The sequence below is a fragment of the Manis pentadactyla genome, chromosome 10 (genome assembly GCF_030020395.1).
Source record: "Manis pentadactyla isolate mManPen7 chromosome 10, mManPen7.hap1, whole genome shotgun sequence".
NCBI classification, from domain to species: domain Eukaryota; kingdom Metazoa; phylum Chordata; class Mammalia; order Pholidota; family Manidae; genus Manis; species Manis pentadactyla.
Window position 1 is genome coordinate 70,390,066 of NC_080028.1, and position 25,912 is coordinate 70,415,977.

General features: G+C 42.6%; 1 protein-coding gene across 12 annotated transcripts in view; it reads right to left on the bottom strand.

The window, feature by feature from the left end:
* Nucleotides 1-25,912, bottom strand: part of LOC118928528 (sorting nexin-29) — a 599,207-nt gene that overhangs the window by 557,732 nt on the left and 15,563 nt on the right. For 8 of the 12 annotated variants that reach the window (XM_057486934.1, XM_057486922.1, XM_057486916.1 and 5 more), the window contains exons 2-3: nucleotides 18,845-18,909; nucleotides 16,439-16,491 (exon numbers count right to left, since the gene is read on the bottom strand). In XM_057486934.1, the coding sequence (XP_057342917.1) occupies nucleotides 16,439-16,491; nucleotides 18,845-18,909 (118 nt within the window). Of the gene's footprint in view, nucleotides 1-16,438; nucleotides 16,492-18,844; nucleotides 18,910-20,231; nucleotides 20,253-25,912 lie in introns of those variants that run through there. The other 4 variants (XM_057486928.1, XM_057486929.1, XM_057486926.1 and 1 more) reach the window with 3 other exon arrangements.

Genomic DNA, 25,912 nt, shown 5'->3' on the forward strand with positions numbered 1-25,912 from the left:
GGCAGCTAGAGAGAGGAAAAAGGTCACCTACAAAGGAAAACCCATCAGGCTATCATCAGCCTTCTCAAAAGAAACCTTGCAGGCCAGAATGGCATGATATATTTAGTGCAATGAAACAGAAGGGCCTTGAACCAAGAATACTGTATCAAGCACGATTATCATTTAAATATGCAGGAGGGATTAAACAATTCCCAGACAAGCAAAAGTTGAGGGAATTTGCCTCCCACAAACCACCTCCACAGGGTATTTTAGAGGCACTGCTCTAGACAGAAGCACTCCTAAGGCTGAATAGATGTCACCAGAGAAAATAAAATCACAGCAAAGAAAGCAGGACAATCAAATACTAACTAAAGGCAAAAAAATAAAACTGACTACTCACAAAAGGAGTCAAAGGAAACACAAAAGAACACAGAATAAAACACCTAACGTATAAAGATTGGAGTAGGAGAAATAAGAAGGGAGGGAAAGAATCATCAGACTGTATTTACAATAGCTTACTAAGCAAGTTAAGTTAGACAGTTAGATAGTAAAGAAACCAACCTTGAACCTTTGGTACCAACAAATCTAAAGCCTGCAATGGCAATAAGTACATATCTCTCAATAATTACCCTAAATGTAAACGGACTGAAAGCACCAATCAAAAGACACAGAGTAACAGACGGGATAAAAAAGCAAGACCCATCTATATGCTGCTTACGAGAGACTCACCTCAAACCCAAAGACATGCACAGACTAAAAGTCAAGGGATGGAAAAACATATTTCATGCAAACAATAGGGAGAAAAAAGCAGGTGTAGCAGTACTGCTATCAGACAAAATAGACTTCAAAACAAAGAAAGTAACAAGAGATAAAGGAGATTACATAATGATAAAGGGGTCAGTCCAACAAGAGGATATAACCATTATAAATATATATGCACCCAATACAGGAGCATATGTGAAACAAATACTCACAGAATTAAAGGAGGAAATAGAATGCAATGCATTTGTTCTAAGAGACTTCAACACACCACTCACTCCAAAGAACAGATACACCAGACAGAAAATACGTAAGGACACAGAGGCACTGAACAACACATTAGAACAGATGGACTTAACAGACATCTACAGAACCCTACACCCAACAGCAGCAGGATACACATTCTTCTCAAGTGCACATGGAACATTCTCCAGAATAGATCACATACTGAGCCACAAAAAGAGCCTCAGTAAATTCAAAAAGATTGAAATTCTACCAACCAACTTCTCAGACCACAAAGGCATAAAACTATAAATTAATTGTACAAAGAAAACAATAAGGGTCAAAAACACATGAAGGCTTAACAACATGCTTCTAAATAATGAATGTATCAATGACAAAATTAAAACACAGATCAAGCACTATATGGAGACAAATGACACTGACAGAATAAAGCCCCAACTTCTGTGGGATGCAGCAAAGGCAGTTCTAAGAGGAAAGTACATAGCAATCCAGGCCTTCTAAAGAAGGAAGAACATTCCCAAATGAACAGTTTAAAGTCACAATTATTGAAACAGAAAAAAGAAGAACAAATGAAGGCCAAAGTCAGGAGAAGGAGAGACATATAAAGATCAGAGAAGAAATAAATAAAATTGAGAACAATAAAACAACAGAAAAAATCAATAAAACCAAGAGCTGGTTCTTTGAGAAAATTAACAAAATAGATAAACCCCCAGCCAGACTTAAAAAGAGAACAAGAGAATCAACGCATATCAACAGAATCAGAAATGAGAAAGGAAAAATCATGACGGACCCCACAGAAATACAAAGAATTATTAGAGAATACTATGAAAACCTATATGCTAACAAGCTGCAAAACCTAGAAGAAATGGAGAACTTCCTAGAAAAATACAACCTTCCAAGACTGACCAAGGAAGAAACACAAAATCTAAACAGACCAATTACCAGCAACGAAATTGAAGCGGTAATTAAAAAAACTACCCAAGAACAAAACTCCCGGGCCAGATGGATTTACCGCTGAGCTTTATCAGACATATAGAGAAGACATAATGCCCAATTTCTTTAAAGTTTTCCAAAAATAGAAGAGGAGGGAATACTCCCAAACTCATTCTATGAAGCCAACAACACCTTAATACCAAAACCAGGCAAAGACCCCACCAAAAAAGAAAATTACAGACCAATACCCCTGATGAACACAGATGCAAAAATTGTCAACAAAATATTAGCAAACCAAATTCAAAAATACATCAAGAGGATCATACACCATGATCAAGTGGGATTCATCCCAGCGATGCAAGGATGGTACAACATTCGAAAATTCATCAGCATCATCCACCACTTCAACAAAAAGAAGGACAAAAACCACATAAACATCTTCATAGATGCTGAAAAAGCATTTGACAAAATTCAACATCCATTCATGATATAAACTCTCAACAAAATGGGTATACAGGGCAAGTATCTCAACATAATAAAGGCCATATATGACAAACCCACAGCCAACATCATACTTAACAGCGAGAAGCTGAAAGCTTTTCACCTAAGATCAGGAACAAGACAGGGATGCCCACTCTCCCCACTGTTATTCAACATAGTACTGGAGGTCCTAGTCATGGCAATTAGACAAAAAGAAATACAAGGAATCCAGATTGGTAAAGAAGAAGTTAAACTGTCACTATTTGCAGATGACATGATATTTTACATAAAAAACCCTAAAGACTCCACACGAAAACTACTAGAACTAGTATCGGAATTCAGCAAAGTTGCAGGATACAAAATTAACACACAGAAATCTGTGGCTTTCCTATATACTAATGATGAATTAACAGAAAGAGAAACAGTAAAACAATCCCATTCATAATTGCATCAAAAAGAATAAAATACCTAGGAATAAACCTAACCAAGGAAGTGAAAGACCTATACCCTGAAAACTATAAGACAATCTTAAGATAAATTAAGGAGGACACTAACAAATGGAAATTCATCCCATGCTCTTGGCTAGGAAGAATTAATATTGTCAAAATGGCCATCCTGCCTAAAGCAATGTACAGATTCAATGCAATGCCTATCAAAATACCAACAACATTCTTCAGCGAAATGGGACAAATAGTTTTAAAATTCATATGGAACCACAGAAGACCCCAAATAGCCAAAGCAATCATGACAAAGAAGAATAAAGCAGGGGGCATTTCACTTTCCAACTTCAAACTCCTCTGCAAAACCACAGTAATCAAGACAATTTGGTACTGGCACAAGATCAGAGCCACAGACCAGTGGAACAGACTAGAGACTCCAGACATAAACCCAAACATATATGGTCAATTAATATATGATAAAGGAGCCATGGACATAAAATGGGGAAATGACAGCCTCTTCAACAGCTGGTGTTGGCAAAATTGGACAGCTACATGTAAGAGAATGAAACTGGATCACTGTCTAACCCCATACACAAAAGTAAATTTGAAATGGATCAAAGACCTGAATGTAAGTCATGAAACCATAAAACTCTTAGAAAAAAACATAGGCAAAAATCTGTTGGACATAAACATTAGAGACTTTTCATGAACATATCTCCCTGGGCAAGGGAAAATAAAAGCAAAAATGAACAAGTGGGGCTATATCAAGGTGAAAAGCTTCTGTATAGCAAAGGACAGCACCAGGAGAACAAAAAGGCATCCTACAGTATGGGAGAATATATTCACAAAATGAATGATCTGATAAAGAGTTGACATCCAAAATATATAAAGAGCTCAAGTACCTCAACAAACAAAAAGTAAAAAATCCAATTAAAAAATGGGCAGAGGAGCTGAATAGACACTTCTCCAAAGAAGAAATTCAGATGGCCAAGAGACACATGAAAAGATGCTCCACATCACAAATCATCAGAGAAATGCAAATTAAAACCACAATGAGATATCACCTCACACCAGTAAGAATCGCCACCATCCAAAAGACAAACAAAAACAAATGTTGGCGAGGTTGTGGAGAAACAGGAACCCTTCTACACTGCTGGTGGGAATGTAAATTAGTTCAGCCATTGTGGAAAGCAGTATGGAATCCCTCAAAAAGCTCAAAATAGAAATACCATTTGACCCAGGAATTCCACTTCTAGGAATTTACCCTAAGAATGCAGCAGCCCAGTTTGAAAAGGGCATATGCACCCCTATGTTTATTGCCACACTATTTACAATAGCCAAGAAATGGAAGCAACCTAAGCGTCCATCAGTAGATGAATGGATAAAGAAGATGTGGTACATACACACAATGGAGTATTATTCAGCCATAAGAAGAAAATAAATCCTACCATTTGCAACAGTTGGATGGACCTAGAGGGTATTATGCTCAGTGAAATTAGCCAGGTGGAGAAAGACAAGTGGCAAATGATTTCTCTCATATGTGGAGTATAAGAACAAAGAAAAAACGGAAGGAACAGAACAGCAGAAACACAGAACCCAAGAATGGACTAAGTTACCAAAGGGATAGGGACTGGGGAGGATGGGTGGGGAGGGATAAAAGGGGAGAAAAAGAAAGGGGGCATTACAAATAGCATGTATAATGTGGGGAGGAGGGGCACGGGGAGGGCTGAGCAACACACAAAAGACAAGTAGTGATTCTACAGCATCTTACTAGGCTGATGGACACTGACTGTAATGGGGTTTGTTGGGGGACTTGGTGATCAGGGGAGTCTAGTAAACATAATGTTCCTCATGGAACTGTAGATTAATTATACCAAAAAATTAAAATTAAAAAAAAAACAAGAGGGGATGTGGTGTTAGAGATAGAGGAATATGCTGGGAACTTGGAAGTCTGTGCTCCATGTGACCCACCCACCTGAAGGCTGTGCTCCCAGCCCCGACACTTACAGATGGTAATAAATGCTGCATAAAGGACCAGTCTCTCAGCTTCTATGCACATAAAGGGAGGGAAGTTATCCCCCTCTTGCTTGCCTACACCCCACTGTTACTGCAAAGATCATGAGACTGATGACACAGATGCAAACATTTCAAACTGCAGGGTGCTATCACAAGCAAGATTATCACTATAAAACAGCAGCAACGGGGGACAACTTTTGGGCCTTTGGCCAACCTGTACTCATCCCACCTTCCTAACAGCACCCAGATGTCATTCTAAAGGTCTGTATCTGCCTAACTGGATAGCGTCTCAGTGGGATGGTGAACCCAGGTAGACATCTTTGCACAACATAAGCCATCAGGTCCCAGGGAGTTCCTTCAGCCACATCCTGCTGCTGGCAGCCAGGAGGCAGCCATGTGACCTGACACTGGGCAATCAGGTGCTTCGATCTTGCACAGAATGAGAGTGTCAGAAAGCAGCCAGTGTTCACTCCCACAGCAGGGGCTTAACTGGGCCACCATCCCCACTAGGAAACCACGTCTGGGCTCCTGTTCCAGCTTAGGAGCCTTCCAAAGCTGCCTTGACTCCTTCACATTTCCAAACCTGGCCTGCCATCAGTTCTGTGAGCTTGCAACATCAACTGGAGTAGATTTTTGTTGCTTGTTCCCAAAGAACCCTAGCAGATACACCTTTCAGAGGTTCCTACTGATGTTCACCCGCCCAGCTAATTCTCTACCTGCAACTAACTATAAGCCAACACACCTCACAGTCATGCCTAGAACTTTTCCTGAGACAATAAATTTTAAGTGGCATTCAGAGATAACACTTGGCCTTTCAAGAAAAATCCCTTCTAATTATCCCTTATTTCTTATAGACACTGATTCCTAGATTCCTGGAGGAGAATGATGTGGGAAGACACACATGGAGGAAGCTCCATTTTCCAAATGGGACTGAGAATTATGTCCAGAGTTACATGCAAAGAAGCCTTCCATCTTCAATTGTTCCCCTAAGAGCAAAAGAAAACATCCACAAGGCTCACCAACTCACATGTGCCCTTCATCATGTTTGTACAAAGACTCTGCATGGGCACATGTCACAAGCTGAGTGGTGAGTATCCCAGCCAGACTGCTCTCCCTATGGAGTAAACTTAATATTCCTACATGTCTGGCACTTTTATACAGACAGTATCTGCCATAACCCTCAAAATAGGCAATGTAGATACAATTCTGGTCACCTTCCCTGATATATGGATTTTCCCCACACCACCAAGCAATTCTCTAACACCAGCTGGACATCCTACAATTCAACTCAATTCTACATTCTCTACCTGGAGACAGCATCAGATTCCACAGGTTGAAGGCTCAGTCCTACAAGACAGAACCATCCATCCCTGACCCCATGAGCGGCAAGCCCAGACCATCACTTGTGAGTGGGATGGTTATAAATCTCCGAGGTTCTTGTGACCCCTCTATGGGTTCAATTACACACCCACAGAACTCCCAGCAACAATTCTCTTTCTAGATTCCTGGTTTACTATAAGAGGATGTAATTCAGGAACAGCCAGATAGAAGAGATCCACAGGGCGAGATATGGGGAAAGGACAGAGAGCTTCAAGGCCCTCCAAGTGTTCACCAATCCAGAAAAGCCCTGTCCTTTTGGGTGTTTATGGAGGCTTCATTCCACAGGCATGCTTGATGAAACCACGGCCTGCTGGTGATCAGACTCAGTCTCCAGCCCCTTCCCTCCCAGTGGTGGAGGGGGTGGAGGTAAAGACTGAAGCTCCAACCATCTAGTCACATGGTTGGTGCTCCTGGCAGCAAGCCTCCAACCTTGGTGTCTCCCAAAAGTCACCACATTAACACAATGAAAGAAACCTTTATGGCTATCACTTTGGAAATTCCAGGGGTTTTAGGAGCTCAGTGCCAGGAACAGGGCAAAGAACAAATATATGTATTTCTTATCATAAATCATAGTATCACAGTGGACCTAATTCTTGAGCTTGGAGAAGTTAGGCAGGTGATGCAGCTAGAAAGGGGAAGAGGCAGATTCCAAGTCAGGGTTTGCAAGCCCATGCCTCACACCAGCCATCCCAGGGCATATCACAGCCCCTGGCCACAGCCCTCAGTAGCACATCCTGCAGTCTGCCTCACTGGACTATCCTCCCCAGTGGGTACAAAGCTGCCTGACGGATAGAAACCAGTCTGAAATATTTTGGAAGCCCCAGTGTCTAGCCCAGAACCTGACACAACGTGAGCATCCAGTAACTGTTGAACAAATGAGTGACCCAGAAAATATATATCGAGTGCTTACTGTGCATCAGGCACTGTCAACACTGTGTGAGCAAAACGGGCTTCTTCCAGCTTGTCATCTGCTGAGCAGACAGGTGTAATCAACTCATCACACAAATGCATCATTTGAAACTGATTTATAAACTTAACAGCAGAGAGCAGGGGACAGCCAAGTACAGGCAGTGGGCCAAATCCAGCCCTTTACAGCAACAGTTTGCCCATCTATGCACAGATCAAGGACGAGGTCATTTGTGAGGAAGAGAGGTTACTCATCACCTTTTCAGACCTCACAACAGGTATTTTTAAATGTTCACTGACTTTCCGTCTTGAGGTTAAACAATGACGTGGTCTTTCCTACATGAAGGCTGGTGCCACTATTAGCCATATGTATTTCAAAGATAAAACCAAGACTCTCATAATACTGAGAAAGAATCCTCTAGGGGAAGAAAAAACAATTTTTTGAAAATTCAGCTACAAAACCAAGGTAATCACTAAACGTGATATAACAGGGAAAGAAGAAACTTTGGACCCCAAGAACTAGGGTCCAACCTCCACCTCTCACTTTCCAAGATGTCTACCCAAGACTACATGATTTTCTCTCTGAGCCTCTGGTTTCCCAGCTGTAGAGAAATAATGCCTGCCAGTCCTCCTGAGCCTGTCCAGAAGACTAGGAGTCAGTGTGGACAGGGTGGCGGGAGCAGGAAGAAATGGTGACCATTCTAATTACTGGCAAGCAGCTCCTTTCAGTCATCAACTATACTCCTCATAGAAGGAATTACTTTTTTTTAAGTTCTACTATAAAACATAACACTTTACATAATAAAAGTTACAGTAGTAATGCCTATTATATAAAAACACATTAACCTAATATTTAGAAATGGATTATCTTTCTCAGGAAATGAAGAGCACAATGATGAAAAAAAACAAAAAGGTCCTAAAATACACACACACACACACACACACACACACACACACACACACACACACACACATGCACATATATACATCCTGATTCACCAGATCTAGGATGGAATGTAGAATTTCACTGTTAACTGTTAAGCTTCCCAGGTGATTCTAATGCAGGTGGACTTCGGGTCCCAAAACGAGGAACCTGTGCTGACCGAGGCCAGGTCCCACAGCAGACAATCAGGAAGAACTGAGGCAATAAACTCATCTAATCATCTTTGCACAGCATATACTGAGAACCTTGTGTATGACAAGCACAAAACATTTGTAGAAAACACTGAGAAGTAAGAAATGGCCGAAGTTGCTCCTCTGCCCTCCAAGCTCACAAGCCCCAAGGTGGCACAGGTATTCAAAACACCTGACTAAGGTACAATACAACGCACACACCCAGGCAACAAGCCTTTACTGAGCACATTCTAGGTGCTTCCAGGCACTGAGGATACCTCAGTGAACAAGACAGAAAAACATCCCTGCCCACCCAGAGCTGATGTTATGGTTTGGGAGACAGAAATAAACAGAATAAAAAAGCATAATGTATAGTCTCTTAGTTAGTGATCAAGTGTTAACAGAAAAAAACTAAACAAAGAGGAGACAGAGTAAAGGAGGGGGATACAATTTTAAATATGCACCAGTTTGAAACAGTCCCCAAGCTCTATTAAAATGAAGTGCTAAGGGAGGAGCCAAGATGGTGGCGTAAGTAGTTCAGCGGAAATCTCCTCCCCAAAACATACATATTTTTGAAAATACAACAAATACAGCTATTCCTAAAAGAGACACCAGTAGATACAGTACAACAGCCAGACTACATCTACATCTGTGAGAACTCAGCATCACACAAAAGGGGTAAGATATAACCCGCAGGCCAGCAGGACCCAAATGCCCCCCTACCCCAGACCCTGGCGGGAAGGAAGGAGTTGGAGCAGGGAGGGAGTGAAAGCCCAGGACTGCTAAACAACCAGCTCTAGAAATCCGCACCAGGAGCACAGACACACGGTGCATGGGGTGCTAGATATTAGAGAAATGGAAAAGCAAAACCTGCAAGCAGGTCCCTGCAAACAGCGCCCCTGAGACAAGAAAAGCAAGTGATTTTTGCAAGTATTAAAGGGACAGGGACCTCACAGCTGGATGAAGTCATCCCGACACATGCACCCCAGCACCTGGAAATCCGGGGAACTCTAGGCAAACTAAACCCCTGGGCAGCAGCGCAGCTCTGAAGACCCTCACAGCGATAAGCAGCCTGCCATTTGTTTCTGCAACCAGCACGGACCCCAACACACCAGCCCAGTAGTGGGAGAGCAGCAGCGCGCAGCAGGGGAGGCAGCACCAGAGGGACCCGGCAGTGGCCTGTGGGAGCCCATGTCAGCGGCAGCTGAGCGGCATGGGGCTGGCAGCAGCGGCGGAAACAGAGCGATCCGCATAAGCCCATGGCAGCAACACCTGAGCGGCCCAGGACCGTCCCACACGGGCCAGCGGCGGCAGTGACAAAGCAGCCTGCACAAGCCCATGGCAGCAGCGCCGAAGGGGGCCAGGAGCAGCCTGCATGAGCCCGCAGCAGCAGTGCCAGACGGGACTGGGAGCAGCCTGTGCAAGCCCGTGGCAGCGGCAACCAAGCAGCCCAGGAGTGGCCTGCGCGTGCAAGCAGTGGTGACGAAGGAGGGGCCAGGAAGAGGCCCACGCAAGCTCGCAGTGGCTCCAGAGGGTCCCAGAAGTGGCCTGCGGGAGCTGGCGGCGGTGGCGGAGCAGCCCAGGAGCAGCAGAGACCCCAGCAGCCAGTCAGCCAGGTGCACAGCTACCTGGGCCAAACCCAAAGGCTGCTGTCAGAACACAGCTGCCCGGCAGGGACACCGCTTTCTCGGGAAAGCGCACTGGGCATGCCTGCCACTCCCCGCAGGGCTCTGCACTACTCTGACGGAGACCCCGCCCACAGCAGCTCAGGGAATTAACCCAGAAGCTGCTCCAGGAGTGCGGGTAACCAGCACAGGCAGCAGAGAAGAGCAAGGCAAACAGCAAGCAGGAAAGGACTTTGTTCTCCCAGCTGACACACGAGCTACCAGCCTACAGCTACATCTATCACCGTGAAAAGGCAGAAAAATTTAATCCAGTCCAAAATAGTACAGACAATCCTTGAGAGAGAGCCAGGGGAGATAGACCTAACCAATCACCCCGAGAAAGAATTCAAAATAAAGGTCACAACCGTGCTGATGGATATGCAGAGAAATATGCAAGAGCTAAGGGATGAAGTCCGGACGGAGATTACAGAAATGAAACAATCTCTGGAAGGACTTAAGAGCAGACTGGATGAGGTGCAAGAGGCTGTTAATGGAATAGAAATCAGAGAACAGGAATGCAGAGAAGCTGATGCAGACAGAGACAAAAGGATCTCCAGGAATGAAAGAATTTTAAGAGAACTGTGTGGCCAGACCAAATGGAACAATATTTGCATTATAGGGGTACCAAAAGAAGAAGAGAGAAGAAAAGGGATAGAAAGTGTCTTTGAAGAAATAATTGCTGAAAACTTCCCCAAACTGGGGGAGGAAATAGTTGCTCAGACCACGGAACCACACAGAACTCCCAACAGAAGCGACCCAAAGAGGACAACACCAAGACACATAATAATTAAAATGGCAAAGATCAAGGACAAGGAAAGAGTATTAAAGGCAGCTAGAGAGAGGAAAAAGGTCACCTACAAAGGAAAACCCATCAGGCTATCATCAGCCTTCTCAAAAGAAACCTTACAGGCCAGAAGAGAATGGCATGATATATTTAATGCAATGAAACAGAAGGGCCTTGAACCAAGAATACTGTATCCAGCACGATTATCATTTAAATATGCAGGAGGGATTAAACAATTCCAAGACAAGCAAAATTTGAGGGAATTTGCCTCCCACTAACCACCTCTACAGAGTATTTTAGAGGGACTGCTCTAGATGGGAGCACTCCTAAGGCTAATTGATGTCACCAGAGAAAATAAAATCACAGCAAAGAAAGAAGACCAACTGAAGACTAACTAAAGACAAAAAATAAAATAAACTACCCACAAAAGCAGTCAAAGGAAACACAAAAGAGCACAGAACAAAACACCAAACATATGAAGAATGGAGGAGGAGGAATAAGAATGGAGAGAAATAAAGAATCACCAGACAGTGTTCATAATATCTTAATAAGCGAGTTAAGTTAGACAGTAAGATAGTAAAGAAGCTAACCTTGAACCTTTGGTAGCCACGAACCTAAAGCCTGCAATGGCAATAAGTACATATCTTTCAATAATCACCCTAAATGTAAATGGACTGAATGTACCAATCAAAAGACACAGAGTAACAGACTGGATAAGAAAGCAAGACCCATCTATATGCTGCTTACAAGAGACTCACCTCAAACCCAAAGACATGCACAGACTAAAAGTCAAGAGATGGAAAAAGATATTTCATGCAAACAACAGGGAGAAAAAAGCAGGTGTTGCAGTACTAGTATCAGACAAAATAGACTTCAAAACAAAGAAAGTAACAAGAGATAAAGAAGGACATTACATAATGATAAAGGGATAAGTCCAACAAGAGAATATAACCATTATAAATATATACGCACCCAATACAGGAGCACCAGCATATGTGAAACACATACTAGCAGAATTAAAGGAGGAAATAGAATGCAATGCATTCATTTTTGGGAGACTTCAACACACCACTCACCCCAAAGGATAGATCCACAAAACAGAAAATAAGTAAGGACACAGAGGCACTGAACAGCACACTAGAACAGATGGACCTAATAGACATCTATAGAACTCTACATCCAAAAGCAACAGGATACAAATTCTTCTCAAGTGCACATGGAACATTCTCCAGAACAGACCACATACTAGGCCACAAAAAGAACCTCAATAAATTCAAAAAGATTGAAATCCTACCAAACAACTTTTCAGACCACAAAGGCATAAAACTAGAAATAAATTGTACAAAGAAAGCCAAAAGGCTCACAAACACATGGAGGCTTAACAACATGCTCCTAAATAATCAATGGATCAATGACCAAATTAAAATAGAGATCAAGCAATACATGGAGAGAAATGACAACAACACAAAGCCCTAACTTCTGTGGGATGCTGCGAAAGCAGTCTTAAGAGGAAAGTATATAGCAATCCAGGCATATTTAAAGAAGGAAGAACAATCCCAAATGAATAGTCTAACATCACAATTATCAAAATTGGAAAAAGAAGAACAAATGAGGCCTAAAGTCAGCAGAAGGAGGGACATAATAAAGCTCAGAGAAGAAATAAATAAAATTGAGAACAATAAAACAACAGAAAAAATCAATGAAACCAAGAGCTGGTTCTTCGAGAAAATAAACAAAATAGAGAAGCCTCTAGCCAGACTTATTAAGAGAAAAAGAGAATCAACACACACCAACAGAATCAGAAACAAGAAAGGAAAAATCACAATGGACCCCACAGAAATACAAAGAATTATTAGAGAATACTATGAAAACCTACATGCTAACAAGCTGGAAAACCTAGAAGAAATGGACAACTTCCTAGAAAAATACAACCTTCCAAGACTGACCAAGGAAGAAACACAAAATCTAAACAAACCAATTACCAGCAATGAAATTGAAGTGGTAATCAAAAAACTACCCAAAAACAAAACCCCCGGGCCAGATGGATTTACCTCAGAATTTTATCAGACATACAGAGGAGACATAATACCCATTCTCCTTAAAGTTCTCCAAAAAACAGAAGAGGAGGGAATACTCCCAAACTCATTCCATGAAGCCAACATCACCCTAATACCAAAACCAGGCAAGGACCCCACCAAAAAAGAAAATTACAGACCAATATTCCTGATGAACGTAGATGCAAAAATACTCAACAAATATTAGCAAACCAAATTCAAAAATACATCAAAAAGATCATACACTATGATCAAGTGGGATTCATCCCAGCAATGCAAGGATGGTACAACATTCGAAAATCCATCAACATCATCCACCACTTCAACAAAAAGGACAAAAACCACATAAACATCTTCATAGATGCTGAAAAAGCATTCGACAAAATTCAACATCCATTCATGATAAAAACTCTCAGCAAAATGGGAATAGAGGGCAAGTACCTCAACATAATAAAGGCCATATATGACAAACCCACAGCCAACATCATACTTAACAGCGAGAAGCTGAAAGCTTTTCACCTAAGATCAGGAACAAGACAGGGATGCCCACTCTCCCCACTGTTATTCAACATAGTACTGGAGGTCCTAGCCACAGCAATTAGACAAAACAAAGAAATACAAGGAATCCAGATTGGTAAAGAAGAAGTTAAACTGTCACTATTTGCAGATGACATGATATTGTACATGAAAACCCTAAAGACTCCACACCAAAACTACTAGAACTAATATCGGAATTCAGCAAAGTTGCAGGATACAAAATTAATACACAGAACTCTGTGGCTTTCCTATACAATAACAATGAATTATCAGAAAGAGAAATCAGGAAAAGAATTCCATTCACAATTGCATCAAAAAGAATAAACTATCTAGGAATAAATGTAACCAAGGAAGTGAAAGACCTATACCCTGAAAACTATAAGACACCCTTAAGAGAAATTAAGGAGGACACTAACAGATGGAAACTCATCCCATGCTCTTGGCTAGGAAGAATTAATATTGTCAAAATGGCCATCCTGCCCAAAGCAATATACAGATTTGATGCAATCCCTATCAAATTACCAACAGCATTCTTCAACGAACTGGAACAAATAATCCTGAAATTCATATGGAACCACCAAAGACCCAGAATAGCCAAAGCAATCCTGAGAAGGAAGAATAAAGTAGGGGGGATCTCGCTCCCCAACTTCAAGCTCTACTACAAAGCCACAGAAATCAAGACAACTTGGTACTGGCACAAGAACAGATCTGCAGACCAGTGGAACAGAATAGAGACTCCAGACATTAACCCAAACATATATGGTCAATTAATATAGGATAAAGGAGCCATGGACATACAATGAGGAAATGACAGCCTCTTCAACAGTTGGTGTTGGCAAAACTGGACAGCTACATGTAAGAGAATGAAACTGGATCACTGTCTAACCCCATACACAAAAGTAAATTTGAAATGGATCAACGACTTGAATGTAAGTCATGAAACCATAAAACTCTTAGAAAAAAACATAGGCAAAAATCTCTTAGACATAAACATGAGCAACTTCTTCATGAACATATTTCCCCAGGCAAGGGAAACAAAAGCAGAAATGAACAAGTGGGGCTCTATCAAGGTGAAAAGCTTCTGTACAGCAAAGGACACCATCAATAGAACAAAAAGGTATCCTACAGTATGGGAGAATATATTCATAAATGACAGACCCGATAAAGGGCTGACATACAAAATATATAAAGAGCTAACACACCTCAACAAACTAAAAGCAAATAATCCAATTAAAAAATGGGCAGAGGAGCTGAATAGTCAGTTCTCTAAAGAAGAAATTCAGATGGCCAACACGCACATGAAAAGATGCTCCACATCGCTAATCATCAGAGAAATGCAAATTAAAACCACAATGAGATATCACCTTAACCCAGTAAGGATCACCACAATCCAAAACAAACAACAACAAATGTTGGCAAGGTTGTGGAGAAACAGGAACTGTCCTACACTGCTGGTGGGAATGTAAATTAGTTCAACCACTGTGGAAAGCAGTATGGAGGTTCCTCAAAATGCTTAAAATAGAAATACCATTCAACCCAGGAATTCCACTTCTAGGAACTTACCCTAAGAATGCAGCAGCCCAGTTTGAAAAAGACAGATGCACCCCTATGTTTATCGCAGCACTATTACCAATAGCCAAGAAATGGAAGCAACCTAAGTGTCCATCAGTAGATGAATGGATAAAGAAGATGGGGTACATATACACAATGGAATATTATTCAGCCATAAGAAGACAAATCCTACCATTTGCAACAACATGGATGGAGCTAGAGGGTATTATGCTCAGTGAAATAAGCCAGGCGGAGAGAGACAAGTACCAAATGATTTCACTCATACGTGGAGTATAAGAACAAAGAAAAACTGAAGGAACAAAACAGCAGCAGAATCACAGCACCCAAGAATGGACTAACAGTTACCAAAGGGAAAGGGACTGAGGAGGATGGGTGGGAAGGGAGGGATAAGGGTGGGGAAGAAGGCAGGGGGCATTACAATTAGCATGTGTAGTTGGGGGCGGGCACCGGGAGGGCTGTACAACACAGAGAAGACAAGTAGGGATTCTGCAGCATCTTACTAGCTGATGGACAGTGACTGTAATGGGGTTTGTCAGGGGAACTTGGTGAAAGGGGGAGCCTAGTAAACATAATGTTCTTCATGTAATTGTAGATTAATGATACCAAAATAAAATAAAATAAAATGAAGTGCTACAGGCTTTGTTCATGACTGGTTAAGTGTCACAAAAGAACAAGGGTCTCAAAGTACAGAGAAGGGAACTGGCCCTGTGGAGTGGGTGCAGCAAGAGCATGGGGAACATGGTCAGTCTCCAGGATGTCAGGAATGTTGAGCAAGTGAGTTCCCTCCCCTCCCCTCCCCTCCCCTCCCCTCCCTCCTTCCCTCCCTTCTTCCCCTCCCCTCCCTTCCCCTCCTCTCCCCTCCCCTCCCCCCTTTCCTCCCCTCCCCTCCCCTTCTTTGCTCTCCCCTCCCTTCCCCTTCCCTCCCCTCCCCCTTCCCTCCCTTCCTCCCCAACCCTTCCCTTCTTTGCCCTCCCCTCCCCTCCCTTCCCAGGAATGTTCCTCCAGCCTCTCCAGGGCCGCACAGCATGACATCAGTTCAAATGACATCACAAAGCATTCCCAGCAACTGCCTGTGTGTCTCCTACCTTTGCCAGAACATCTACATCTCCTCCCAGTCAAAATTATAAGCTTATGCAATTATGTTGGCCTTTCCTGGGTCATGAAGGTGAAGAGCAATTTTTAGGACTTTTACTACAGATGCATTTTCCTGCTTCAAACAAATTCTGCATGGGCATCAATTGAATAGCTATATAACTTTCCATCCTACTGATGCACTCCATTTTCTAATCATTTCCCAATCGTTGGGCATATACATTTCTGAGTATTCATCATTATAAATTACCCTGAAAATAATTTTAGGCAGAAAGATATTTTAAGTAATTTCCTCAGACTATATTACTAGACAGAGAATTAGGGGAAGCTGGAAATGCTTCCAACAATAGTCACTTCATGGGTGGTCTGCACATCACCCAGATTTACTCACTGCACCATTTGGTTAAGGAGGCAGTTATAGAAGCTGTTCATCTCTGGCCACCTTTTTGGTCTTAACACTAAATGGTTTTAGAAGCAACATATTACCTGCTGTCAGAATCCGAGGCAATCTCCTTTCTCCCTCCAAAGCGGATCTGGCACTGCATGGAAAAAGAAGCCGCTGAGATCAGCTGTTGGGATGGGACACTCAAATGTCACAAGGCCTTCAGGGTCACAGAGGACAAAGGGCCAGAAACTCTTGGTGCTGAGTCAAGGCTCCCCATGCCCTGGGTGTCAGCCCAGGATGTAAGACAGTGAACACCCCAGTCTTCCAGCTGCCACTTAAAGGAAGCCTTTATTTCCCCCTTGTACGGAAGGGAGCCTTGTGGGAAAATTCTAAGAGGAAAACAAAACCACACAGCCTTCTAAATATTATCTAGGAATAATCTGCAGGAAGCGTCCTCTATCTGCCAGCAGCTGACCATCTAGAACACTGCTCCTAATAGGCAATAATTAAATCTTTGAAATCTGTGATGATGGGTCCCTCTTGACAGGGCCCCGAAGTTGTTATGACTGGCTATAAAATTATGACAGCATCAATCAAACTTCAAACAAGTCATCTGGTGGTGGGGCACAATTTGCCCAGGGTGGGTACAAACAAAAGCAAACTATTCTTTTTTAAAATTGTGATAAAATAAAGATAACATAAAATTTACCATTTTTACCATTTTTAGTTACACAATTCAATTCACAATGTTGTGCAACCACCATCCCTATCCACTACTCCCTGATAAAGGTATAGAATCTCCACTGGGAGAAGCAGGCTTGCACGATTCCAGAACTTATTATTATTTTCTTATATGCAAATTATATCTCAAAGCTGATTTTTTTAAGGCATATATACAACACTTTCACAATCCCAATTCAACCAAAATAATAACAATAGCAGCTCTGGGCTATTTACTTTTATTTATTTATGTTCAACTGCTACACTTAAAGTGGTTCAACTTGCCTATTTATCTTCTTGTTAGATTTTCCATCTCTGGAGAAAAGAAGAAATTACTAATGTGAGCTCCATATTTACCGTGAACCAGGTCCAGCCAGGCCCTTTTCATACTTTAACAAACGCAATTCCCTTAACAGCCCTATGGAGATTAGTGACCTGGTTTCAGGGAAGAGAGATGCTCAGAGAGGCTAACTGGGCTGCCCCAGCACACACAGTGGTGAAGAGATGAAGGTGGCATTCAACCCCAGCTATATCTAAGCCTGTGTCCTTCTGGCACACCAGGACACCTCAAGGCTTAGGCAGATGCTAAATTCTCTGGGCTCGCTTCAATACTTAACACACACCTCTGTTCAAGTATTTCTCTCCTTATATTGGTGGGTACATGCATACAGTTGTGAGTTGCCCCTTCCAAAATGTGAGCAACCAAGAATTCCCAAGGTTGCATGGCAGTTCTGCTACTTATTAACTATAACAATTTGAGCAAGTCATTGGACCTTCCTGAGCTTCAGCTTCTTCGTAAGATGCGAATAACTGTAGGAACTATCTCAGAGGGTGGCTGGAAGGATTAACTAACTGTAAAGCTCTTAGCAGAGCCTAGGATATGATGAATGTGCAATAAACAATGCATGTTTGTATACAATGTGAATAAAAGCACAACATTACAGGTCTGTTTATTTATACGTGCCAGAGGGATTACACAATTAATGATTCTCATGAGTTCAGATGGCGAGTGCACAAAATGTTTTCTTGAGATTTTTAGTTGTGGAAATGAATAAATAATTCTTAGGAGAGAACCATCTTCTCATTGGTATCCCATCAGTAGCCTGATCTTCATATCAATGTGTTTTGGGTGGGTAATTTTTATATAGTAAACATAGTGGATATTCTGAATACAAAGTTCTATGGGTCAAATGCTTCGGGAACACTGCCCCAAGTGGGGCATAATTGTGAATCTTAAATAAATAGCTTCCAGGTTCTAAAAAAAAGCAATGCATGTCTGGTACATTCAGGCAAGAAAACTGATGCCAGCCTTGTGTCAAAGCTTGCTTCCATGCCCACAAAAAGCCAGGCTTCACAAAAAGCATCAGCCAATCAGAGCAGACCCCACACTGAAGGAGCCATATGATCCTGGCCACGGCCTCACTCCTCCTCGTCCCTCTTCTCATGCTCAAGGGGCCCTAACTCCGACCACAACCTCAGCACCTGTAAGAGTTGCCCTAAAACACAACTGCTTGGAAATAAAACTTTGAAGCCCTCTTCAATGCCCTTCTCAAAGGAATGTCACTGCAGACAGGGTCCTAGAAAGTCAGGAAATAGAAGTTCCTCTGTCCCTACTTCTGATTGCCTTCCCTGCCATATCATTTCCTGGGGAAAACTATTAGCCTCACTGCTCCCAGATCCAAAGTGGGAGTAAGTGTGTGTATACAGGAGCACAAAAGTGACTTCTAAATTAACTATGTGCCACTATCGCTGGACCTCAAAGCCAAATGTGCACTTTGTCCTCTTACCTGTTTCACTGCGTCCAGCAGTCGCTCCAGCAGAAATTGTCTTTTCACGTCATTGTTCTGTGATCCTAAAATGCAACAAGACTTGATTAGCTCTGTTTGACATTAGCTGTCTGTTAAGACTTTCTGCCACATAGTATATTGCTCTCCCAAAAAAGCAACAGACTCCCTCTGAAAAAAAGCCAGTGACAAGACCAGGTTATCAATAATCTACATCATTACGATGAATCTGACCATTTGCCTGTTACCGCTACACAGGAAAGCAGCTGACTCTTCCCCAGACTCGAAGAATGTGCCTGGAATGGTCTAACTCAGAGTTTCGCAACCTTGGTGCTACTGACATTCCAGCCAGATAATTTTCTGAGGTAGAGGCCCCTGTGAAGTGCAGGAAGTGTAGCAGCCTCCCTGGCCTCTAACCACTATTTGCCATCAGCACATGTGCACACTCTCTAGTTGTGGCAATAGAAATGTCTCCAGATACTGCCAAATGTCCTCTAGGAGAAACAACTGCCCCCAGAAGAGAACCAATAGGCTGACTTAAAATGCAGGCTTCCTAGTATGGCAGGCAGCCTGGCTGACTTCACCATCATCTCCAGCATGTTTGCCCACGCCACCTTCCACAACACAAGCTGAAAGCCCCAATTACTCCTCTTCTCAGCCTCTCTTCTGAGACTGACCTTAAGGAGTTCTGGCTAATGAGAAGTAAGCAGAAGTACTTAATGAAACTGGGAGGGTTCCAGGAAAATTATACCAGCCTGATAAAAGAACAGATGTTAATGTCTTCATTCCTCTTCCATCCTTCATGCCTCAATCATAAACACACTGGGTGGAGCGGAGGCAGCATCTTGTTACAGGAAGCAACAAGCCTGGAGGTCCCAGCCAAGAGAATGAAAGACACCAGCCCAGCTGTCATTTCGCTGCTGAGCCAAAGCTAGAAATCTCCTACCTTTCACACAACAAATAATCCCATTTGTTCAAACCACTGTATGTTGGGCTGTTATTTACAGCCAAAAGCATTTCCAACTGATAACATGTGTGTTAGGGTTCCCGGACCCAATATCAACATGAGGGGCAGGCAGGCAAGAGGGAGGTGCTCCCATATACACACCTCACTACCAAGCAATTCTCAAACACCAGCCAGGGTGGGTGTCTGAGACTTCAACTCAATTCTGACACTGTCTACCCGGAGACAGTATCAAGTTCCACAGGCTGAAGGCTCAGTCCTACAAAGCCTGCAAGCCATGCCCCACTTCAGACACCGGTCCCAAGCCCCAGGCTGCTACCAATGCTTCTGACCAATAGCCACAGATCACAGGTTCCAACGACATCCTCCTTGAGTTTGAGTAATTTGCTAGAGTGGCTCACAGAGGATATGGAAACACTTACTTACATTTACCAGTTTACTGAAGGATGTGATAAAGGATACAGACCAACAGCCAGAAAAAGAGAATACACAGGGTGAGGTTGCAAACAAAGGAGCTTCATCCTCATGGAGCTTGCGGCCCAGCTCAGAAGGGTTCTGGTTCCCCAAGCAGGAAGCTCTCAGGAAAAGAACCAAAAGCTGTCCTCCTGGGTTTTTATGAAGGCTTCATTACATAACCGTGATTGACTAAGTCATTGGCCACTGGCTGACTCTTCTCGCCCTGCAGGTCCAGGGGTGGGCCTGAGAGTTCCAACCCTCTAATCTCATGGTTGGTCCTCCTGGCAACCAGCCCCCCACCTCTGGTGCTTTCCCAAAGCCCTTAGGTGGGGTGAAAAGTTACCTTCATTAATAACCAGAAACCCACTTCACCTTTATGGCTCTGAACCATTTTCAAGAACTGTGGATGACGACCAAATATAGCTGAGAAATATATTCTGGCCATCTGAATGATCATGGGTCATTAATCATACCACAGAATGGCATACATCAAACTTCCATTTAAGAGGACCTAGGGCAAGGTCACTTCAAAACACCAAGCAAACCACTGTCAGAGCCCATCTGAGGCTCCACAAGAGGCCCAGGACTCCAATCAACAGTGACATATTATGATACACCAGACAGAGAATACAATTTGAAGAGATTCAAATTCAGAGTTACAAGAGCACATGCTCCTTACCATAAGCCTTGTTTTGCCACCAAGCCACTGCTCTCTCGGGCAATTCAACATGGGCTTCACCCGGAAGTACCACCAGGGCATCGGCTCAGAGATGGTGACTCACTCATTCAAGTCATGCCAAGGCCACTGGGTTGGTAACAACTGTGACTATGCATTGAGCACTGCCTGAATGCCAGGCACTATGCTGAGTACTGCGCACACACACTACAATCTGCGATTTCCACACACACCGTATAAGCCAGGTATTAGGATCCCCATACTGCACATGGAAACTGAAGCTCAGACCTCTCTGTAAATGCAAGCAATGGTGTCCATTGACCCATTCAGTATTTACCTCACTTCTACCATGTGCCAGGCAACATTCAAAGTGCTGAGGACATAGTAGTTAAATGATATAAAAGAGCCATCTTCTCATGGAAAGAAAATTCTATTAGGAAGAAATAAACAGTACCTAAGTAAACTAATAAATGAGATGATATTATAGTCCTGTCTCTAAATAAAAGCCTCTGCCATGCTCTCCTACCTTGACTGTTCGCGAAGTTCATTCTTCGGCTCCGTAAACAAGAACCCCGACATCATTTTTGGGGGCTCGTCAGAGATAACTTCAGAGGTGAGTATTGGCATCCAAGCCTGCTTTTTCTTTCACTGTCCTTATACAAGGAAGCTGTCTATGGCACTTAAAATCGGGCACTCGTCAGCCACTTAAATGGGACTAACCCGGTTGCTGATCTCAAAGTCTCAAGTGACAGGTTCCCCTGCGTCTCCCTCAGTGGATCCCCCATCTCCCTTGGGAGTGGGGAATGTCACCTGAGTGGAGGCCAGGATTCCCTTTCAGAGGCATCTCCTTGGATGAGAGGGACTGAGGAAAGCCGCGGGCAACTGCAAGAGTCTAGGCTGAGGCTGCACTTCAGCGGCTTCTCGGAGGCCCGCATGTCTAGAATCAGACCCCGACTGCCCGACTGGGTATCCGTGAGGAGTGTCTCTCTCTGTCTCCGACTTCCAGCCTGCTTCTTCAGGCCACCCTGGCCTCTGGGTGAGGCAGAGGCGCTCTTTACTTTCTCTACATGCTCTGTGTGTGCTTCTAACTTCATCAATTTCACAGAACCCAATGCTCACCACCACAACGTACATCTATGCTTCACTCTTATTATTGACTGAATGCTGTACTTTTTAGCTCATAAAAATGTGTCTGGGCACCTGTTAGCCACTTCAAGGATGATTAGCATCAGCTACCATTCTTAAGTATCAAGTGAAAAGTTTCCCAGTGTCTGCCGCTCCTCGATCTCCCACCTCTGGGCAGGAAAGGAAGAAAAATGGTCAAAAGTCCTGTGAACTACTACCAATATAAAACCGGTTTTCTAAATCCTTTTATTTGAAATCTATTCTACTTATTGGGTTCATCATTATCCTCAAAAATTGGGAGGTTTTTTCCAAAATATATAAAGAGCTCACACACCTCAACAAACAAAAAGCAAGTAAGCCAATTAAAAAATGGGCACAGGATCTGAATAGACCCTTCCCCAAAGAAGAAATTCAGATGGTCAACAGACACATGAAAAGATGCTTCACATCACTAATCATCAGAGAAATGCAAATTAAAACCACAGTGAGGTATCACCTCACACCAGTAAGGATCACCACCATCCAAAAAACAAACAACAACAAATGTTGGCAAGGTTGTGGAGATAGGGGAACCCTCCTACACTGCTGGTGGGAGTGTAAATTAGTTCAACCATTATGGAAAGCAATAAGGAGGTTCCTCAAAAAACTCAAAATAGAAATACCATTTGACCCAGGAATTCCACTCCTAGGAATTTACCCTAAGAATGCAGCAGCCCAGTTTGAAAAAGGCATATGCACTCCTATGTTTATTGCCACACTATTCCCAATAGCCAAGAAATGGAAGCAACCTAAATGTCCATCAATAGATGAATGGATAAAGAAGATGTGGTACATATACACAATGGAATATTCAGCCATAAGAGGAAAACAAATCCTACCATTTGCAACAACATGGATGGGGCTAGAGGGTATTATGCTCAGTGAAATAAGCCAGGCGGAGAAAGACAACTATCAAATGATTTCACTCATCTGTGGAGTATAAAAACAAAGAAAAAACTGAAGGAACAAAACAGCAGCAGACTCACAGAACCCAAGAGTGGACTAACAGTTACCAAAGGGAAAGGGACTGGGGAGGATGGGTGGAAAGGGAGTGACAAAGGGGAAAAGGGACATTATGATTAGCACACATAATGTAGGGGGGGGCACAGGGAAGGCTGTACAACACAGAGAAGACAAGTAGTGATTCTATAGCATCTTACTACGCTGATGGACAGTGACTGTAATGGGGTATGGGAGGGGGGACTTGGTGATGGGGGGAGTCTAGTAAGCATAACGTTCCTCATGTAATTGTAGATTAATGATACCAAAATAAAAATTTTTTTTTTTATTGGGAGGTTTTTTTTTAAACTGGACTCCCTTAGATGAAAATTTATCTTCTGCGATACAGCCTGGCTTTAAATAACTGGTGCTAGAATTGTAATTGCATTTCATTTCCAACCCCCTGGACACACACAGTCCCTATCAGTACAGAGCCTTCATCGGCCCTGTTCATCTGCGGCCATCTAAACCTTAACCCAGTTATATAAACTGCTCACCCTTAGAGTGTATTCTTGAAAACTGAGAGCCTTTTAATAAAATAAGCTAAAAAGAAAGAAGGCAATTGGATATTAGTAACTCAAATCTTTGTATCAGTTTGTCAGTGTATATGTTTTTATGAAAAGTATTGCTAACTGTAGTCATTACATCTCAATATGTATGTTTGTGTGTCTCAGTTTGTAAATGAAAGATTTTTCTACCTCCAGATGGTGTTAATAAAAATTGATTTAAAGACAAGCACTTGTGATAATTGGGCATTCTAAAACTTCCAGAAAATTCTAATAAAAAAATATTAAGCATTAATGCTAATTTAAGTTGAACTGAAATAGAAGTTTTTTTCTCTTAAGCTGTCAACAGTTTAGTAAATGACAATACTTTATAAGCAAAACTGAAACATTTGTCTTTCTACCTGATCCCTCCAGAATTTAAAAACTCTCAGTGAATATTTTTATATTTTATGGCAGTATGTTTATTTGCATCAGCTCAGTAAGAATCTGCTTTCCTTGTAACAAGACCAATTAAAAACACTGGTTATATTACCAAGGCTTTAACGGGAATGTCATACCTGAGAGACATGTGTGTAAACTGAGATATGAACAGACAGCTTTAAAGAACTAAGATTGACTTTATAGAGCCAACAAAGCCCATTAGAAGAACTGGCCTGGTTGGTACCTTGCTTACAGGGTTCCCAGCAGTCTTACCAGGTGAGTAAAGAAAGTCACTTTTTGGCAAGCGCAGAACCTCAAAATGTCTTGGAGACCTCAAGAAGAGAGGAATTCACCCAAATCTACAGGTACTGCAAGCAAAACCTGATAGCAAGTGTGGCTTGGCTTTCTGGCCTTGAGAGGCCTTTAAAAGTCCAATCTGAAATTCCTTACAAAAAGTTCCAGCAAAGCACATTTAAAAGAGTCTATGTAATCAATTGCTCTTCTTACTGTACTTACACAAATGATCAAGCCAAGTATTAATTATTTTCTTAAACTGGTTACTTCTAATAAAAATGAGGGTGATTTTAGAGAAAAGAGTTGTTTCAATAATGCAGCCTTATCTATATTGAGTCCTAATATCAGTCATTGAGACATAGACTAGATCCAGAATTGTAGTTTCCCCAAGATATCTGGCTCTGATTATCAATTAGAGTTTTACTATTTCTAATCCTCATATTCAGCCATACATTCTTTAATCTCCTTGTCAAGTCTGTTCTTCCAGAATGGAAAATCCAACTCCAGATGTTGCTACTGAACCTAAAACACAATTTGTTCTATCTTGCCTAGAAGCCATAAAACTACAAATGGTGATGGAAATAGAACCCAGGATGGAAGTGTGCATTTGCCGAGGCCCTCTTGACCGACCACTGATGGAGACCTAGCTGCACCCCTAACTGCACGCCTTCTCAGCATGAAGCAGCCAGAGCGGTCGTCGCCCCCTTTCCCCTAGCAGTAGCTAGGGTCTCCATCTGCAGAGGGGGGGATGAGACAGGTACCATGGGCTTAGACAGAGTAGGGTGAGGGCCTCTGGAAAAAAACAAAGCAAGACAATCCATTGTGAGATTTGCTTTGGCCTACTGAGGGGTGGGGGCAGCTTATTTTTCTAACTTTACCCAAGTGCTGCTTTTCTTCTTCCAGCCCTAAACAAATTATTTGTTGCAACTTGGGCAATGCAGCAAGCAAGCCCAGAACTACTGCAAGCCCAAAACAACATAGTAAAAACAGGGAGGATTCCATCTTAAAACCCAATTAGTTAAAAAGTAAGAAAGTAACTCAGCCCACCTTGGGAGCAAAGCAGGCAGCCTTGAGTGATATGCTCCCAGACCAGGAAGCTGCTATCTTCGGAGGAAATCAGAGCAGTAAAATTCTTGTAAATAAGCAGGAAGACTAATAAGAAACTTAGTGTTTCTTCAAAAGTATTTGAGACCACTTATCAGGTGTACATCCCTAGCCCTTTGTCTCTCAACTGCCTATAAAACCCCTAGACAATGCACCACCCCCAGGCTCTCTTGTCACTCCTGGCTTGAGCCAGGAGCTCTGTCTTTTCTTTTTCTCTCCAAATAAAAGCCTCTGCCATGCTCTCTCATAAAACAAACAAACAAATGAGATGAGACAGGAAGGAGGCAAGAAATCCCCATTAGCCAGGACAGTAGGACAGTTGTGGAAGGCCTCTCTGCACAGATACATCTGAGCTGAGCCCTTTCTAAAGAGAAGGAGCAACCATGGAAAGATTTGGGAGACCAGCATTTCAGGCAGAGCAGCCAGCCAGGAGAAGCCTGGAAGCAAGAACAAGCATGGCTTCTGGTCCTGTAGGACCAGAAGGAAGT